This window comes from Ptychodera flava, chromosome 1 (assembly GCF_041260155.1).
Source record: "Ptychodera flava strain L36383 chromosome 1, AS_Pfla_20210202, whole genome shotgun sequence".
Taxonomy (NCBI): Eukaryota; Metazoa; Hemichordata; class Enteropneusta; family Ptychoderidae; genus Ptychodera; species Ptychodera flava.
The window spans coordinates 18,606,994-18,627,153 of NC_091928.1; the positions used below are offsets into that span (position 1 = coordinate 18,606,994).

Consider the following 20,160-nt stretch of genomic DNA (forward strand, 5'->3'; position numbering starts at 1 on the left):
CCAAAAATTTTTATCAGATTAAGAGAGTCCGAAATAATGTCCCTGGTCGGAATAAATGAATGAAATTTGATGAAACCATGCGACCTATAACATGAAATAGAAAAAACGGAGTAGTGAACTTACCAGCTTTTGAATACAAGGTAGGTTTATGAGAGGCGATATTCTCTCTGGAATAGATTAATTAGTTCTGCAGACTTTCATGGGCTGTCTCGAAATCTACTTTTCATGATACAGACATCATGAGATAACCGTCCGTCATTCGACGGGTTTGCTGCAGGAGCTGTGCCATTTGTGGCTAATACACTTACAGCATCTTCAGTAAGAAAAAAAATCAAGTTCTTTTCGATATACAGTAACGAATTTCTACGGCCACCATATTTGATATTGCAGAGTCGTGTACATAAATGGCGCGATGGCAGTTTCTACGAAGCATAATTTTATTATTACTAGACCGTAATCGTTTTAGATATACACAGCCTAATATTAAGACTAAGCATCATTATACATTCCTCTGACTTGCGTGAACAATTCAATAAGTGATAATGAAGCAATGATGTAGAGATTACATGAAAAATTAAGCTTGGGGTTAGCAAATCGCCGCTTGAGGGACCAATTTTTTTCACAGCAATAATGTCACCATGCTGAATTTTGTTGTGGCTGCCCTTGTTTTGAAAAGCTATAAACAATAACATTGGTCGCAGGTTTATCAGTAGGTAAATTTACATAGACTGCTGCCAACATAAATTCATACATATATTGTTATTTTGCTATTTATCTTTGTTTCCGGCCATGGCCACTGTTCGAGGCATAATATGATTTTTATCGGATTTCATCAAAGCACTCAGACTTGTACTGACAGTGTATCGTATCTTGGAAAGAAAGTCGAAAAATGCTCAGTTTTGGTGAATGAATCATATTCATGTGAGGTCACGTAATTTTAAATCAGCCAGCAAAATGTAAAAAATATCAAAGGGAACGGAACGTTTCCTGCGACGCAACACAGGAATTCTTCTTGTAATATATGTCCCTCGCTTTAATATACCTCTCCACCAACAACAACGGTAATGCTGAAGAAAATTACACCTATTTATATTGTAGATATTCCCCCAGTTTCAGCTGGGAACGGAACCTTTAACAAGTCATGATGTCAGAAACTGATATATGATAAACGGGCATATTCTGCGTATACACCTTTTATGATAACTTTCTCATAATTTAGCCATTGACGAAAAAATATAAGTTTACGTGAAAAACGGAAAACATCAAGCAAACTTACTTACATTTCTACTGTGGCAATAAAGTTGTGAAAACTGCTGTGACATGACTACTATAACTAACCTACTTAACGTTGCCTTCCAGACGACAAGCGAGTTTGTGACGTCACCAAAAGGCGCGAAGGGCTCGCACTGCAGAAAATGATCACAATCAGTCAACTTTCCAAGTGCGACAAGGAACTAACCTTGTATGTGCTTCAAATATCGATACAGAGTCGATTAAAACGACAGTGGCAACGAAGCTATGAAAATCGAGAGAGGGCGCCACTTGAGTTGAAGAGGAAGCGCTAGCTCCCTGATTACGGTTACCCAGGATCACATTAGTACACGGTGTTTAGATACATATCGTGGACTTAGAAAGCTTTAATACAGAAATATACTTTGAGACATATAAAACCAAATTATACATAAATCCAAATTCATTTCGGCGATTCATGCAAGTCATGTAGACACCTATTGTACTTGGCACATCGCGCATGAAATAAATACCGTTTTTGCTTCTCCACATTGCGTTTGAGGGCGTTTCTGGATTTCTTCCGCACCGCAACAAAGAATTTAACAGTACAGTGGATACACAATGATAACAAACATGATATTATTGTAAGATGTGTGAGGTGACTAGTTGAGCAAAAAAGATTTTGGAATGAACAGGATGATTTCTCTTGCGTGTGTTATGATGTCAAACACTCAAACTCAAGTTTTAAAAATGACAACCAAATCGATTCAAAACCGTTGGAAGAAACGTAACTTTATTTATAAAACGATTCATCAAATATAAATTACATTTCTTTGTCTTCTAACGATTTCCACATTATTAATTACAGGAGTGTAAAAAGCATGAAGCATAAACTGTATTACGTGATTAATTTTGTATCAAAGGAAAATTGATACGAACAGAGAAAAGACCTATACAGTTTGGTACACCATACAAAGTATAGTACTGGGACAAGAAAATGATTTAAAAAATCGTACAAATATTTGAAAGCTCGGTATGCTAGCTCACAGCTGTTGGTGTTATTAGAATACTATAAATGTGACTCATTTTTTAGACGTCACGATGCAACAAGATTTCTACTATTTTTGATAAGGCTAAACGGAGCTTCGCACTTCCATGAAAACGGGTAGTCTAGGTCCTTTCTCAGTTCCTAAAACTGGCACACATAGATTGGTGCGAATGATCAGATCAAGCTAGCCTCGCTTTGATCAATTTCACACTGGCATGAGATATAAGACGTTGTAACTTGTATCTATAAATTTGAAAAACGAGGCAAGAACGCTACAATACATTGGCAGATTCATTTCGTTGCAATTTGCAAATTAAAATTAACTCTACAATATTTGCTTTTAAAATGTACACGCCATCTCAAGAAATTTGTCACAAGACTACACGATATCAGTAGAAAATTTCAAATACCCACTGACTAAAACTTGAAGATTCGATAAAAGTTAATTTGTTGAAAACGTCAATACGAAAAAAGGACAGTATTTTGGGGGTTTTTGTAACACAAAAGAATATACTAGAAAGGAAGCTTGGTTACGAATGATTAACATTTTAGCCAAAAGGAGCCCGCATGATTTCGGAGAAAAAGAAAAACACAAAAAATGGAAAATATTAAATGTAATTCTAATATGCCACCAAGTACAACTCATAAATGAATTCATGCGAAATTTCCATTCATCTTCGATTCATGAAATTAAAAAAATCATGTCACTGTACCGTGCTATATTATAAATGCATATCTAGCCTATGTAATACGGAGCAGTCAGTGCTATACAAGAAACTATAGTTACAAAAGCCAATACTTTCCCCTCTAAACCTACCGTTTAGGTCTATTCAACCATCCTGTGTATTGCTACTCAAACATGTAGACAGAAATTTGCCGAAGTTAAGAAATATCATGAACTATGCACAAATTGCCTGAAAATTGAACCATAAAGTAGACAGAATAAAGAATATCGCGGACTAAGTGCCGAAGGAATCTTCTGTAAGTCCTCAGTGAAATGTATATATTGGCACTATAGGGGCCTACTGTTATGTCTTTATGTACGGGGACATTTTTCTTCCGTCAAAAGCGTTGAAAATGTACGGCGCGATTATGAAATCATTCCGCCAGCTTTGTTACACTTAAATCTTCGAACGTTGAGGGCAGTCATCAGTAGATGAAAATAGTTCTTCTTCACTGTCTGAAACATCTGAAGTAATTAAAAGAATTAATATACATAAAAGATCGTTTTCCTTGGACTGGCACATGAAACTGACTGAAATTTACAATATACCGCTAAGGAGCCGTTTAGCTTTGTAACCATGAGTTTATACAAATTGGCAATTTGAAAAACTAATTTTTAAACGTTGACAATGGTGTCAATGTACAAATGATTTCTGATATTGATTGTTCAGTGACTTGCACTTTGTAGCGGCTACTTTAAGCAACCCTTTTGTTCAATGAGCTTACATGAGAAAACGCACGAAGCACCATGAAATGTCTTTGGACATAACCACCTGATATGAATTATAATAAAGTCATGAAAACATTCGTGTTCATGAGTTTACAGTTCCCAGAACTATTGAAATACATATGTATTACTATACTGCACAGTAAACAGACAAATTGTAAATGACGTTGATGAAATTAATAACATTGGACGTGAGATGTGTTACCATGACAACAAACTTTTCCTTGCAAATCACTTTTTAGTGTCGTAGACTTTCTGACTGTCTTTTCTCTCGTCTTCCGCTTCCGATGAAATTTTGCCGGCAACGTAGAGGCATCCGATAGCAGCAATACCACCAAAGACAGCAAAGCACAGGTAGACGATATCAATCACCATACGGGCAACCTGCGAAAGGGACATCATGTGATCAGTAAAGATTATATCTTCGATCAGAGGGAAAGCGTTCTCATAATCAAGGTTCCCGCCACAGGATGCGATCCTTCTATATCCCGAACAGTATCGACATTCTGGGTACAAATTTGTATAATTTTGGAAAACGCCCTGCATGGATTTATCGCCGAATGGTCAAGATGTTGTTTACTCAAGTTATCAATGGTGTCATTCCCAACAGGCGCCTCACCTAAGATTAACACTATAATTAAATTGACAATTAATCTTGGATAAAATTGACCGATGAATTAAACTTTACAAAAGTTATCACAGGTGATGTTTTCTTTTATAAATGAGAAGTAGGTTAATACTAATAGTTTTAGTCAACTATATCTCTCGTTTAAGGTTCTACATGGCATATAGTTGCGAGTTCGTCCCGCCAATCATCGGGTTACTTGAGGTCAACAGACGGACATGCGACAAAGTACTTACCGGAGCAGAACATCCTTCAATGGTGAACCAATCAAACCACCGACAGTAGCCACCGAAGTACTCGTTAGCGATGGCTATGATCAGACCAGTGATCAGGATTAACGAGGCGATGACACAACACACACAGAAGATAGTGTAACCGTGAATCTGAAATTTAAGATACTGCAATTAAGTCGTGATACGTAAGGACGCATATAAACTTACGTACATAACAAAACATTCACATACATACATACATACATACATACATACATACATACATACATACATACATACATACATACATACATACATACATACATACATACATACATACATACATACATACATACATACATACATACATACATACATACATACATACATACATACATACATACATAGACTGACACACAGACAGGCAGACACGTACACATGCATACATACTCTTTCGTCATTACTTACAAGATCTCGCTTTCTCTTGTCATTTGCTAAGACTCCGAAGACACCGGTTATGAGGAACTGAAACAAAATGAGATTAATTTTGTCAATGTACAGTACATTCTAACAAATAATGGCATAAAATGTGGTTCACTCTTTGCAAATATTGCTAATCTACCAGTGGTGTGAAGGTTTGGATAGAAGACATATCCATATTTCAATAGAAAGTGGTTGAGAAGAATAAGGGAAAATGATAATAAAAGACTGCGTTTTTAGATGTACAGTTTGACGTCACGCGATTTGTGAGAAATTTATCGTTCCAAACTTCCGGTAGGGTTCGACTTGAATCCTAATATCGGTTGTTGGAGACCGTCGTCCAAGTGGTGATTGAATCGAGAGGTAGCAAAAATTAAATCCTTGTAAAATTACGCTAGTGAATAATCAAAAAAGACTCAGCTCTTGAGTCACTCAACAAAAATTTGGTATTTGTATGACACAGAACTGCGACATCTAGATCTGCTTACCACGAGTGCAGCCCACAACTGGAATCCTATCTGGAATCCATAACACTCGAGGATGGTAAATGTGATTCCCAGGCCAAGGTAGATGATTCCGAAGATTATTAACGTGACACCTGTAAAACGGTTCGACGACGCTGACGTCATGGTGGATGATTTGCTGCAAAAGATGGAATAAAATAATGAGATTTTCTGGAGTGACTCTCAGAGCCGAGGAAAACAGGCGTACACTTTTACCCGAATATGGCCTGTCGATATATTTTGTAATAAACCTCATCTCACTGAAAATCGAGAGGTTCTTCACTCGTCTTGGCCGTAGACGACACTGCCATATTTTCCTGGTTCTGATGTAGACGATGCAGTTCCGAACTGCTAACCAGTCAACATATTTGGAAACTGTGAAGGTAGTTAATGTCTTGAAATTGAAAGACTTAAACTTTTGCTCCCATTTATCATATTGAAACTTTAGATAGTATCCCTTTTATAAATCAAGAATGAAAATCAGGGGTCGCCGTGCAAACTTTGGAACCAGAGAAACAAATTACCAAATATTTACCAACTCGGACAATTGAAACTAAAAACGGCAGCTATCCCCGTATTAATCTAGGGCGAATAAATTTTAAATTTCAACAAATGTCATTCTCGCGAGCCAGAGCAATAATTTCCGCTCCGCTCCGCTAAGCTGTTGCCGTAAAGAGGCGCGTGGTTTACGACGATGACAAATGTAAACCGACGTAAACTTATTACACCTTGAGCTCCAAAATGAGCCCTAAAAAGCGGTAGACTAACAAGTATTGTAAAAGTTTGAGAGGCTATATATCTGTACCCGACATTCGACATTCTACCGGTAACTATGCTTTTTGCACAATTGTATGTATCAGAACGAAAATGATGCATACCACGTTACAGCAAATTAACAAATCACGACAAATACTTTGGATGTGATGGCTTACAAACTTGAAATTAACAGTCGCATCCTTTACTGTTTAACACTACATGATAGCCTGGGACGTGAACTGCTGTGTATGTGCAGTAATCAAACCGATGGGAAATTCATTAGACATTTAATGCGGAAACAAACATGACATGGCGGCGCATCATGGTACTCATAGTAAAAGGAACAGTACACATTCCGAAACAGACTCGACTTCGTACTAACAGTAAACGACGAACAAAAAGTGTGCCATGTCTCGAGACAAACAGTCTTGATCATATACTGGGGTTTATGTGCGACTGTATCGACTCTTGGTCATTGTAAAATCTTTCTGAAATACATTAGATTCTAAGTCGCAAAGTCACGCCAAAAAGTCATAATGAAAAGCAAAAACGACGCTTTGGCTTTAGTTTTAGGTTTGATGGTACGGTTGCTCCTCTCTATTTTATGTGAAGAGGGAGAACGAATAAGTCAAAACTATTTCCGAATAATAACATTTTGCTGTTCTAATTAACCCTTTCAGACTCTAATCGCGCCATAAAATTATAATGGTAGCTCTGATACGTTACCAGAAAGTCAGGCCTGAAAGGGTTAATAATCTTATGAACGACTTTACATGTGAATAAAAGATAACTATTTCAATCAAATCGTATTTTCCTCAAGAAAACAAAATTAGAGATTGTCTATTCATCGTTATTATGGTTCAAAATGGTTCTCATTATCATTGAATGAATTACAGTTCAATGCACGGTGACCCGATGCCATAATGATGTCATGGTCACTTGCGATAAACCAGATTGACGCCAAATATTATAGCATCAAGTTACTATTAACGAATCAGATAAGCTTAGTAAACTGTTAGCTGTACTTTTCTGCAAAACATGCAGACATACTAGTCGTTTGTTTTGCCCCAATAAAGTCTTGCTTTTGAATAAATTGTAAATGGGGACATATTCATTCAATATTTTTTATGTCCGTATCGGCTAGCCACTTCACAGTAGGCAACCCATCGGTCGGGAAATATAACCAATGTCTGTTAAATGATTTGTCGGGTGCACTGAAGCAAGAACATAAAAAATCTGAGGTCAAAGTTGAATATTGAAGTCGACACATATTTATAATACCGTTGTTGTCAGGCATGAAAATTGACCTCTTTCAATATTAGTGGGTTGTTTACCGACAAGGGGCATTTGAACAAAGTCCGTTTAACCAGCCATCCCGCTCCCAATAAATCAAATGGCGATAGCAATAATTCGCGTTGGCGAGATGATCCGTTAGGATCCACTGAATTTTTTATTGCTAAGGTCATCCTTAGCGAAAAACAAATGCACAAGAAGCGATGGGTGAGTCGAGCTGGTAAGGCGAAACCTGACGGGTTACACAATCGGACAAGTTTTTCATACGTAGATCAAGCAAACTTAATAATGAATATGCAACACTAATATGGGAAATATCCTATAGGCGCTTTTAAGATGGCCGACATACAAGACAGAGGCTAAGCTGTTGTTACGGCCTACGCACCCAACTTGCCACATCCGCAAACAGGGCGTTGAACAATGAGTCCATAGAAATGAACCTACTGGTATTTTGGCCGATGCCCACAAAGCTGAATTCGGACGCAAAAAAACATTAATACTACATGAAAACTGAAATTCATATGATAAGGTTGGCAATATTGTGATCACGCTGTAAGTGGTCTTACAGCTGTGCGATGCGTGTTGGACATCCAGAAATGTATTTCTGTACACCTAGATGTTCCACATTGTGTTGTTCAGTGAAAGACTGTTCGCTTGATTACGGCTTTGAATTGTTACGTGTGTCAGGAAAGATCGAAATGCAGTTACATGTGTATGACAACAAAACTCCGACTTATACATTTGGAGGATCGAAAACATAAAAAAATATGAGCTAAAAATCCTTTTTCTGAAATAAACTAACCTTCATGGTGATTAAATCATGATATTTTCCGTTAAAAACAGGAAAATAATATTATCGTGAGTCACCCGTCTGTATGATACTAGTAATATAATCAGTTCCACTGTTTGAGAGTTCTTCAAGATTTCTTCCAATGTCTTCGTAATTGTAACTATTGTAAAAGTTATGTTCCATCTTCGTCATTATCATATTATGGTCCCTGTAACGTATTTCTCACATGTAATTTCGTTTGAATTCTCTAAGTTCAGTTCGAAATTTGGCACATTCCCGCAGTATCAGTTCTTCATCAATTTGCATTACGTCATCGGAATTTGCACTGTTACCTACACATGTCACATGCATCCGCTCTCTTGTTTTACCATCATAGTCACAAAATCATTATAAACCATAACAAATCGTCCACTTTACTAGTATTTTCGCGAAATGACAATTGTTTTGCATAGCACTAAAGAGTCCGACAAGTTTTGCTCAAAGCTTACGTCATTTCAAGCTTTTCATTGAACATAGTGTTATGAATCGACGGGACTTGTTTTATTTAAAAGTTACGATGATGTTTGTAAAAGTGGCACGATTCCTTTTTTCTGAAAAGATATCAAATGTAATTTGATAATATTCAGATAATAGTCTTGCGCCTACATGTGAAAATAATAGGGCGACTTAAACGTTGGCAAAGCCAGCTTGATATGTGGTAACCGAACTTCAAAATGGCGGCAACAACAAAACAATTTACCTGTGAAATTGGTCTGTAATCAAACTTTTGCAGAAGAACGTTTTCTCAGAAGGGGTTGTTGCTATACCAAGTGAAATCTGACAGAGAAAAATCATTGAACAAGATTTATACTTTCAAATTGTTAAGGGAATTCGGCTTTACTTTTACATATCTAAACCAGGCACTAATCTCTGTGACCCAAATGGTGTGAGGTCAAGTCTCTGTGCTAATACTAAGGGAATATAACAAAAACTAACGGATCGCGGAATATATGTAGTGATGCAAATTATCTGTAATTATTAATATTATAAAATGTGTGGCAGACTATATTGTGCGCGGCATCCCGCGCTTTTCTTATAATGGTGGGCTACAACTTATTTTTTACGTGTCTTTAGTTTATTTAAGACTAATTATCTTTCATTTGCAGAAGCAATGCTTCTACTGCAACGTATTCTTGACCCTGCTTGTTTGTGTGTCATAACTTTTATATTTCCTGTTCGATACGTATTTAGTCTCTGCGTGGAACATACCGCTATGATTTCATCGCTCTAACATTTTTATAAAACAGCAACATGTGTGCAGAGAAAACAATATGACAATATGCTAATTTTCCTCCGTACAACAATTGAATATAATAAAACTTATCTATTGACTAGCTAAACTTCAGTATACTTGCATGCATGTGCGTTCAACGGCCTTTCTCCCTATTTTAGAACAAAAATGTTACTTTATTTTCCCGCCCTTGCTTTGTTCACGACCACCTGTAGCTTGCGCCAACATTTTCTAAAATGGCGGATATGTGGTTAATTTTAAACAGGTATTTTGCCATCGACTACATGACCTCAAGAATAGACTGCGAAGCTTTAGTTTAAAAGTTGGCGCTGATCTAACAGAAAATATCTACTGCTCTTCTATACGGAAAATCAAATATTCTTGAGACCGCCAAATATGAACGATATCACAGTAAATTGACACTGAATCAGTCTCGAGCTGAAGACCGACACTCATGAGTTTGTAACGGTCAGGGGAACCAAAATACGCCATGATGTAAGCCTATCAAACAATAATTTTTGAAATGTCTGTCTTCGCGAAAACTAACCAAAATTTCGATCTCGAAATCGCGTTGACTGTAAGTGTGTTGAGTTATATTGGTGTAAAATTATGCTTACCGTGACTCGTCCCGAGTACGTCGACAAAACTGTGTGAAAATATATCACGCAAGATGGAAAGATCAGAAAATATCCAACCGCCCAGTCTCTACTTTGTACGATGTAATTGTATTCACGTTAATTATTAGCCCCGGTGAGCTGATAACGCGTTCCATTCCTACGTAGATTCGATCGTCCGTGAGGTTCGAGTCCTGGGAGTGCCGCTCAACACCTTCATACCCATGTATCCATCCGCTATCGATCTCATGGTATTCGGATGGCGTCTGTGACGCCATTGCTGAAATATTTCTACGTGGGAGTGTGCGCTCCTGTTTGACGTGTCTGAAATGCAGAATCATAACAGCGAAATCACAGAAAAGTTGTATACGTTAACTTCGAAAGTCTTTTACATTCCCTTTAAGTATTTTGCGTATGAATTTACAGAACATTTATTGCGCGTTTTACTGCATACAAAATATTTAGATTATATTACAGGGGTCTTCACAGTAACTTGTTTGTTCATGGCTTCTGGGTTAACGATTAACAGTTTATTTACAGAGTAATTTTCACACAGCTTATTATAGCGGCGTAGACCGTAACAGGCACAGATAGTTCACGCTCATGCTTTAACAGATCCTCTTTTTTCTCGATAGTCTCTGATTTACCCCTGTAAGCTTATAAGATCACTGTACAATGCTATGCATAGCGTATATTTGTTCAAATGAAACCACATAATGCAATGTGTCATTAACTTGTCCCGTTTTATGCACAAATCCACCAACCCAGTAAACTGTTTCTGTAACATTCAACGTGTCCGACCTCGCGTTTCTACCGTAGAAGGTGCGACTCACTGCATCGCGGCTACGCAGAGAGTGCGTCATGTGCAGTGCAAGCGACGGGAAGTGACGATATCAGGCATTGTCCATTCGTTAATCAACAACTCTGAACCATCTTCATTCGCTCTGAAGACTGTGATTCCATCAATTCTTTCAAATATCTACAAGTCAAACGTGTCTAGACCAGCAGTACATGACCAATCTAGAAACAATATGCACTTCTGACTCAAAGGTCACAATGCAAACTCGGTGTCAGCATGATTATTTCAAAATATTAAAGAGAATTTTACGCTTGCAATTCAATCTACAAAGTTAATCTTTATTTTTAAAAGTCGAAACAAATGTTCTTCTTCAAACATCCTACATAAGCTTATTTATTTATGCCATATTTATTTACATAATAATTTATTTTTTGTATGTTTTCATTAGTTCTTTATTTCGTTGCATGTATTCTTGCTTCTTCATTCATTCATTCATTCATTCATTCATTCATTCATTCATTCATTCATTCATTCATTCATTCATTCATTCATTCATTCATTCATTCATTCATTCATTCTCCATTCAGTCATCATCATTACATTCCCATTGTTTGCATTCTTGTTCATTCATTCACTCATTTAAACACTCATTCTTTGGCTGATAATTCTGAAATACACTTAATAGATACTACATGGTGTACTTTTTTTCTGTGGGGGGTTGAATGTTGTTCGTCTGTTCATTTGTTCAGCAGTTCATTTTGTTTGTCAACATAACAATAAATAAACAAATGAGTCACCATAAACAAAAATAAGCAACAAATGAAGCGCCATAAACAAAATTACAAAAGCGTTTGAGTTGTACGAGTGATACAACGGATTTACATGCAATATCCATGCCTGATGATAGAAAGTATGTAAATACACTGTTAACAATGAGATGAAAGATCAAATTGAAGGTCAGAAGCCAAAACCGTGACATCTTACTGGTCTTGAAAATTCAACAGGAACGAACTATCAAGTTTGTTTTTGCATTTTATAAATAAAATAAAATATTCATACTTGAAGACTAGTGAGAATCATTTTCATTACTAGGACACAATGGTGCTGTAATTCAATCAAGAAATACTTTTTTCTGTTCATGACCGTGTATTCACACTGCCTATCCTTATCTAATATGGAAAAGTGCGCCGCCAAACGTTTCCTCTCAGCACAGATATTTCGCTAGGACTGTGCTTGGTTAATGTCACTCTAATAATCTTCTGATATTTTTGTTTCAAATTACATCACGGTCACTGTAAGATGTGTTTTAAAAGGAAGCAGATGCTCTCACCTTAAAGACGGTTTGAAGTTCAGAGAAAGCATGAGGCGACAAAATGTGAAATAGTAATGCTTTGTGAAATATTTCTCAACCACGTACGTCCAGTATACACATGTCGGTATCCCGTTTGGCGGACATTGTTTATACAAACGGCGCTTTATCAAACGTTAAACTGAACAAAAGTTAAACTAAAAATAGAAAATCGTTACATGTGTTACCAACACCGTGTTATATAAGTCCCAACACAGAGGCACTCTTGAAATTCGTATGAATAAGGTTTTGTATGGAAGGTGCCAACAGCACATTCAGACTTCAAAGCTGTCATTTCAGCACCGGAGGTCTAGCAAAACTAGATGCTAGGATATTCCGGTAATCGTCACTATATTATTAAACAAACTGTAAATGTGTCTACGGCGGTAACCCCCACCACTTTCGGCGCACTTTACTATAGCGATGACAGAGCGATGCGACTGGGGTGCAGAAGATGAAAACTCATCCATGAACGGGTGCTATTGGGCGGTCTACCTGGCCGTAGTTCGTTTAATATAGACCGTGTCGCTCAGAGACAAGTGGCTTGTGTGTACTGCTGCTTTTCATGCATTCATAATGCCACACTGGCAAGCAATCAGACACAGAGAGTCGGAATAAATCCAAACGATGCATTTTGATGTGTCACGCATTGGTGTACTAAAATTTCATGATGTGAAAGTTTGTAATAAAACCCGGGATTGAAAATGTGCCATTATTCACAGAACAAAGTGTGAACTTGAATTCTGTGATGTCATATGCGTACCATCAATTGCCAGAGTATACTCCAGATGCATGTCTGACACAAACTCGGTGCACAAGTTGTCAAACAACTTCTATAAGGCCAAAATAAAAATATGTGCTGTTCCGATTACCCGACCTACCCCAATTTTATCCTCCGACCCTAGACTTTTTTGAGCTTCATAAACCAGGAAGTAAGCATAACTATATGAAAAAACATGAAACGGATGAAATCACGCGATTTTATTTTATTTTAATAGTTTGATATTCAATTTGAGTGTGTTACATGAGGAAATTATTTACTGATAGTTTGTTTGAACGCGTACAAAATGCACATTGAGGAATAAAAAAAATTGAAAAAAAAAATTCCCTACCTACCTACCCTATTTTTGAAAACCATGTAATCGGAACAGCACATATTTTTTTATTTGGCCTAAGCATTAATTGACCGAAGAAAAATGTCGCTGATGAAAGTTTATATCTGTTAAGGCAACCTGTAACATATAGGAAGTAAACTAACACATGGACAGACACGAACACAGGAACTGAATAGTTTAAATTGTTTAATGCAGGTTTGAGAATAATTTTACAAAAATTACACCAATAAAATCACCGTAAGAAAGAAAAGGTAACGAAACAGACTGAATTCAACCGACAAAATGACCATGACCAAAGACAAGTACTGGTTAACAATAAAAATATTAGTGGCACGTGCCTGTTGATTAAAATTGTTTGATCAAAACTATATTATCTGTAATACAGCTGCTGATTGGTTCATGTAAAACATACATTGTCGTCTCTATTGTTTACCTGCACAGAAAGTAAATGTTTCCGGATCAAAGTAATGGAATTTGTCATCTTGTTAAAGGCAAAATAGCTTTTTAGCTCTATAAAACAAGTTTAGGTTCTTTTTCTCCTATGCTCAAAGACAAAGTATAAGCTTTTGAGCACAGCGTTTTGTGGACAATCTGCCTTATCAATATTCAAAATGAATATTATATGAATATGAATATGAATATGAATATTAGTCCAAACTAAAAATTCGCTGTCAAAAATAACATCGGTTGTTATCTGACATACAGACTGTGTTTATAGGATGAATAAGCCAGCTATTCGACGTGATTTTGGAAGCAGAACAAAAAATTCTTTATCACAAAGGAACAAAAATACTGGAAAGTATCTCAAAAGTTAAAGGAAACATAGGTTAACAGAGTATTAGGCTCGAGCGAGTTTTCGACGCGTACTTCAAGTTGTCGCTGCACGCAATGGACTCTGTTAATAAAGTTCTGCATGTAGTACTGTTGTAGTACTGTTCAGGACGCATTGTAATTTTTTTGTTCTCGTGTGTTAAATGTTTTACAAATCAATTTTCGGCAGTGGATACAGGACTTGAAATGTAGAAGGTCACTTGATCTCGATCGATGTGCGTACATCTTACTGAAGGAAATCGTAGATTGACAAGCTTGCGACACTGAGATATGCACAAAGACCGTGCAGGAGGAAATCCATAACAGAAGAGATTATGATAATTATAATGAGAAGGAATACGAAATGCTTTGATTGTGTACATACAACGTTTACAATGTGATTGAAAACATTTCAACTGCTGGGACTCAAGTTATTATGCTATTTAAGATAATGGTAAATAATATCACATCCCTTTTCAGTAATGAGATTCTGTTAGTACTTAGAATATGGTCCAAAGTTTGATAGCATCATGGATATTCCAGAATACTATCATACAAAAAATTTGAATGTTTCTTGAAATAGAGCCCTAGTTACTATTATCGCGAACAGATCGCAAATTAGGAAATGCTGCATGGTAGGTATAAACATGTAGCAATGATTTTGTGAGACTGATATGGATAAAACAAAGGTGTCTTGCAATCGGAACTTCTGCTATATGATCAAAGTCCCATGTTTGGTCAATATGGTGTGGAGGTACTGAATATGGACGTTAAACTCGCTTAATACTTGACGCGTGTTGGCAGCAACATCCTTGCAGCCGTCCCGGCTCAATCACGTCTCATCGTAAAGCCAGCTTCTGGTCTATATTCAGACGGTAGGAATTCGACATTGTCTTATGAAACTGTTGGGGGGTTGACCGAAGAACTAGGCCTGGATCAGTTTGACATCGGCTACTTGGTGATCGTCTGGAACACGAACCATCGGCAGTTCATCACTTAAGATTGGCACCATGATGATGGTTCTGCCCTTGTCAGTCTCGTATGTAGTCACAGTTCTGAAATAAGGAAGACAAAACAAGGGAAAACACATTTCAAATGAATGATTCTGAATCCTAGCATACACCTGGTCAACAACCAAATGGTTCCGTTACCAAGAGCACTAACGTTATGCACATGCAAGTAAAAAACGTCACACTTCCCCAGAGAATGGGTTTGAATCTGCAGGTAATCTGAATTGCAAACTGTCAAGGCTCATAGTGACACACTGAGAGATACAGATACACTCTTCGTGAAAGTATTCTAATTCTAAATTCATAGAGAGAGAGAGAGGAATCTATTGGCTACCTCTATTATGTGGTTTCAAGTAACTCTTTTAAAACCTACGACCCCCTAAACTTTTTTTCTAATTTTCCTAAATCATGCATGGTTTAGCCGATTTTTTGGGGGGATTGGTCGGTCGTACGGATATGAAAATAAAAATTATAAAAGTTCCAGACACCCCAATCGTATTTCCTGAGAGCTTCTTACGGAAACACATGTTTTCCTTACGCCTTTTATAACATTTGTCCGCTTTTTAAAAATGATTTTCCCGGCACCGATTCAGTTTTAGTTAACTAGATGGATGAATAGGGATTTCTCTTCCATAACAAACCTTACCTTAGTGGTGCGTACTGTCTCATTGCTGCACTGAGACTACCAGCCACGCTGGCAGAAGCGATGGCGATACAGAATTCAATACCTCCAACAACGGCCAAGGTGACACCGAGACTCCCCTGCATTGTCTGTGAGATAAGCAAGGAGAAATGGAAAACATGAAGCGATTAATGTACAGGTTGAATTAGCCATGTTGGTACATTGGGAGCAAAATCTTCGGCCTGACCTGCAAGTCTAGGCAAACAACTATTGTATAGTGACTGGTTCATACTATGCATCTCCCAAAATTCAAACTCACTCACTCACATACTCTCACTCACACACACACACACACACTCTCTCTCTCTCTCTCTCTCTCTCTCTCTCTCCCCCCCGCGCACGTACATACACTCACCTTGCCATCTTCATAATCTGCCCAGGCAGCAACAGATCCGTACGTAATCGTCACCATGGATACAAATATGGCGATGATTGACAAGGCGAAGTAATCACGCACCTTTTAAATAGACGGAGAAAGAAAATTCAGATCGTCACGAGGTGTGTGGGAAGCGTGTTTAATCCAAATATTTATTTGCATACTGCTGTAGTCATGGAAACTTTTCATTTAACAAATTAAAGTTATACAAATCGACACTAAAGAATCGTGCCAGTTTTACAAACATCATCATCGCAACTTTTGTATAAAACAAATCCTGTCGATTCATTACACTGTGTTCAATGACGAGCATGAAATGACGTAAGCTTTGAGCAAAACTTGTCAGACACCTACAGTGCTACACGGACACATTCAAAGTAACTTACAATTTTTGGTGATTGCTCATTCTTCAAGGTATAACCAACTGCTCCGGTTGTCATAAACTGGAAGAGAAACATGTCCAGATTTGGTAAAGGGTAATAATTTACAAGAAGGATTAAACTCTTACTTTAGGTCTACTATCTAATGAAGGTACATCAAGGATAGGTAGATAAATGGTCAGACAGACAGATAGGCAGACAGACAGACAGACAGACAGACAGACAGACGATTGCGATATAAAGCATGACCACTTACGAGTGTTCCAGTCCACAGGGGTACACCTAGGCTGTTTAGGTAACATTCGTTTTCAACCATGGTGAATTCGAGCGCAATGCATATGAGTCCCAACACAATGTGAGTGATGGCTAACCCAACAGCGCTGTCTACGTCATTCTGTGCTCCGCGGATTCGAGTCATCTTGTCCTGTCAGACCTGAAATGTGTGGTAGAACAGAACACTCATTTATGGTCAAAGTATCATTTTTGGCAAACACGTGTTGTTGGTTTTATAAAATATTAAGCTTACTATTTTATACCACAACGGTTCTCAGATCACATAACGGTGAATTAATGAAGACAAAATCACAGCCACCGTGTTACTATTGTTGCTGCTCATGATGATGATGATGGTGGTGGTGATGATGATGATGATGGTGATGATGATGATGATGATGATGATGATGGTGATGATGATGATGATGATGATGATGGTGGTGGTGGTGATGGTGATTGATTGATTGTAGTGACAAATTGAATGTAGCAGTGCTTGCATTGGTGATGACGTCGGCTTAACGTAGTAGTTATAGTGACGATAATGACAGCAATTGTGACAGCGAAAACCACGAATGTCTATTTAATATGACAGCAGTTACAGTTATTTATACTTTGTACCGGTGACATGTTTCGGGTGTAGGAGCCGCTGTAGTTTCCTAGCATTTTATTGACCCACGCAAGCATTTTGATTTGCAACTAATATCACTGATTTGCCGTACACACATCAATAGACCGCGAATTCGCAATGCTCTTCTCTGGAAATCGTGACGGTGCGGCACACCGTATTTCGACTACAATCCCCATCTCAAATTGCAGTGGGTAACGCTAATCGAGATAAAAACGTTTCTTCTGTGAAAATGTAAGAAGTGTGGAACGTAGCGGGAGCTGTCCTGTAAAATACTATTTCGGCATGATAAAGCGTCCTAAAAATTCAAAGTTTTCATACGCAAAGATGCCTCAGTCGTCAAGCGACAATCTTCCATGCATAAGTGAACGAAGTACTAGCCTGACTAGCCCTGCGTACAGGTCTGTGTGTTCCCGGCGTTATACGGTCGTGGTGGAGGCCGTATAACGCCGGAACACACAGACCTGTACGCAGGGCTATAGCCTGACTAGCGCCCCCTCCTCAAGCATAAAGCAACATGTCGCCCATCTTTTCATGCTTTATGTTACCGACACAATGTGTCGCCCATGCAACAGCAACAACACATTGAACATAAAGGCCGAACAAAAAAATTGTGCTGTTCCGATAACCCGACCAACCCTTTACCTGCCGACCCGAAACTTTCTGGAGCTGAGTAAACACGGAAGTTAAAAAAAAGAAAGAAAAAACCCGTAAAAATCACGCGTTGCATTTGATTTTTGCTTGAATGAGCATGTCTTTTATATATTTTTATTCCCTTTAAATGTATCATACATTTTTCTGGAAATGTTGTGGCGAGTGTTTGACCGGCCTGAAACCCTGAAAAATGCACACTTAAAAATACAAATATTTTGGAGAAAAAAAATCCTGTCGACCTACCTACCCTATTTTTGAAAGCCATGTTATCGAACAATTTGTTTATTTATTCATTTTTTTGCCTAACATAACATGTAACTGTGACACTCACCGTACATGTAAACTCGCAGATCTGATTTCCTCTGCTTGCCAGATTTTAATCTCCCCACTGCTGTGTATGATCCCACCAACCCCGTCAAATGCGACAAACAAAACATATCTGGCGCAAAACATGGTCTGATCACCTTACACAATGCTTGGTCACGTGACAAAACGTTATCTCAAAATCCCAAGGTATTTTGGCAGGAAGAAAAATTGTATAGGGCCTACCTACAGCTACAGACAGTCCCCACATCTAGAACTTAAACTTCATAATACCTCAGATGTTAGCCCTTCGGAATGTCGTCACTGAACTGTCAACTAACATAAAGTCACCATCATTGTTAAAATGATGATTAAATTTCATTACATTTCGTACAGATGAACATAAGCCCTGGATACATTGCCCAGACGATAGGGCATGAATTGGTAGTTGCTGGAGTTTGCCCAGAGACGCGTAGCCTAGCCGCACTGTGACCTAAAAATACCCGCCGGCGGTATTCCTGCGCAGAACGAAAGAACCTTGGAATACGACACATTGTAAATAACTCCGACAGACATCTGGTCCCTTTACATATATGTAATCAATTCACCAGGTGACCGTCATCTCACCTCGGCCGAATGTCTAAACAGTATTACTGCCATTGGTATTCATGAAGCGTACATACATCTAAATCGTTTGCTAATCAGTCATAACAAAGTAGGTTACACACTATACCCATCCTTCGGTCATATGATAATGATGTTGGATACCCCTTATATAATCGACGCTCCAATATCTACAAATACCTAGCCTCCCCCACCCTCTTCGGGTACCTGGAGATTTTCGGCAATGCGTCGAGTTAAGTTGTGTTTATCGACATCGGCTACGTCTTTATTATTATTGTCGGTAGCAATATCATGAATATACGAGCAGTTCCTGGTATCAGCTGTACACTTTTAATCTGAGTGCCTGGCTCGGTGCATCGCCAGCTCGGCAGAGCTTTCCACGTCTGACTGCTTTGGGAAACCGTACGAAGCACATTTTACACAAATGCTATGCACGGCTGTAGGAAACTATATCACCACTTACCTACCTCAACGATCTGGCGAACAGAATACGTGAAACAGGTGTAGTTCCCAGCAGGCGATGCCAATCCGCACAATACTGTGTATCTCTGTGTTGTGTATCCGTGTTAGATTGACGAAGAGCAAAGTTCGCTGACCTCTGAACTTCCTACGTCACTCACGCTATTGAATACTAGTACGCCACCACAGTCTAGCAGAATGCAGCGCTAGTGTCTATGGGGTGAGAACACCGCCAAAATTATCTTGAAAACTTTATTTAAACTTATCTCATTATTATTATTCCATTGTTTGGTGATTTAATGATAATTATATCAGTATTTGGCCATTATTTTGCAATTATTTGATCATTATATGGATATTATTTTGACATGATTATGAACTTATTTGGTAATTCGGTTGTTTTGACATTATTCAGCATTGATGTCTTGATT

At 38.0% G+C, this 20,160-nt stretch overlaps 2 protein-coding genes across 4 annotated transcripts; both read right to left on the reverse strand.

Moving 5' to 3' along the window:
* Positions 1 to 2,006: 2,006 nt before the first annotated feature.
* LOC139131993 (uncharacterized) lies at positions 2,007 to 10,415 on the reverse strand. Its single transcript, XM_070698351.1, has 6 exons — positions 10,275 to 10,415; positions 5,534 to 5,687; positions 5,034 to 5,090; positions 4,590 to 4,736; positions 3,934 to 4,112; positions 2,007 to 3,467 (listed from the first exon to the last, which is right to left on the reverse strand). The coding sequence occupies exons 2-5, from the start codon at positions 5,672 to 5,674 to the stop codon at positions 3,960 to 3,962; spliced, it is 498 nt and encodes a 165-aa protein (XP_070554452.1). The 5' UTR covers positions 5,675 to 5,687; positions 10,275 to 10,415; the 3' UTR covers positions 2,007 to 3,467; positions 3,934 to 3,959.
* Positions 10,416 to 13,702: 3,287 nt separating this feature from the next.
* On the reverse strand, positions 13,703 to 19,871 carry LOC139132004 (uncharacterized). Of its 3 annotated transcripts, none has more exons than XM_070698361.1 (6): positions 19,738 to 19,871; positions 17,048 to 17,224; positions 16,798 to 16,854; positions 16,391 to 16,492; positions 16,000 to 16,124; positions 13,703 to 15,398 (listed from the first exon to the last, which is right to left on the reverse strand). In XM_070698361.1, the coding sequence occupies exons 2-6, from the start codon at positions 17,207 to 17,209 to the stop codon at positions 15,269 to 15,271; spliced, it is 576 nt and encodes a 191-aa protein (XP_070554462.1). In that variant the 5' UTR covers positions 17,210 to 17,224; positions 19,738 to 19,871; the 3' UTR covers positions 13,703 to 15,268. The 3 variants fall into 3 exon arrangements, with proteins under 3 accessions (XP_070554462.1, XP_070554470.1, XP_070554474.1); XM_070698369.1 differs by having other exon boundaries at positions 19,734 to 19,865; XM_070698373.1 differs by lacking the exon at positions 19,738 to 19,871 and adding an exon at positions 18,675 to 18,778.
* Positions 19,872 to 20,160: the final 289 nt, after the last annotated feature.

Coding starts and splice junctions, on each gene's coding strand:
- LOC139131993 (XM_070698351.1), bottom strand. CDS start 5,674: ATGACGTCAGCGTCGTCGAACCGTTTTACAGGTGTCACGTTAATAATC. Junction 5,091..5,533: donor AGTTGTGGGCTGCACTCGTG/GTAAGCAGATCT, acceptor ATTTTGTTTCAG/TTCCTCATAACCGGTGTCTT. Junction 4,113..4,589: donor TTGAAGGATGTTCTGCTCCG/GTAAGTACTTTG, acceptor TCCCTTTCGCAG/GTTGCCCGTATGGTGATTGA.
- LOC139132004 (XM_070698361.1), bottom strand. CDS start 17,209: ATGACTCGAATCCGCGGAGCACAGAATGACGTAGACAGCGCTGTTGGG. Junction 16,493..16,797: donor ATGAGCAATCACCAAAAATT/GTAAGTTACTTT, acceptor TCTATTTAAAAG/GTGCGTGATTACTTCGCCTT. Junction 16,125..16,390: donor CAGATTATGAAGATGGCAAG/GTGAGTGTATGT, acceptor CTTATCTCACAG/ACAATGCAGGGGAGTCTCGG.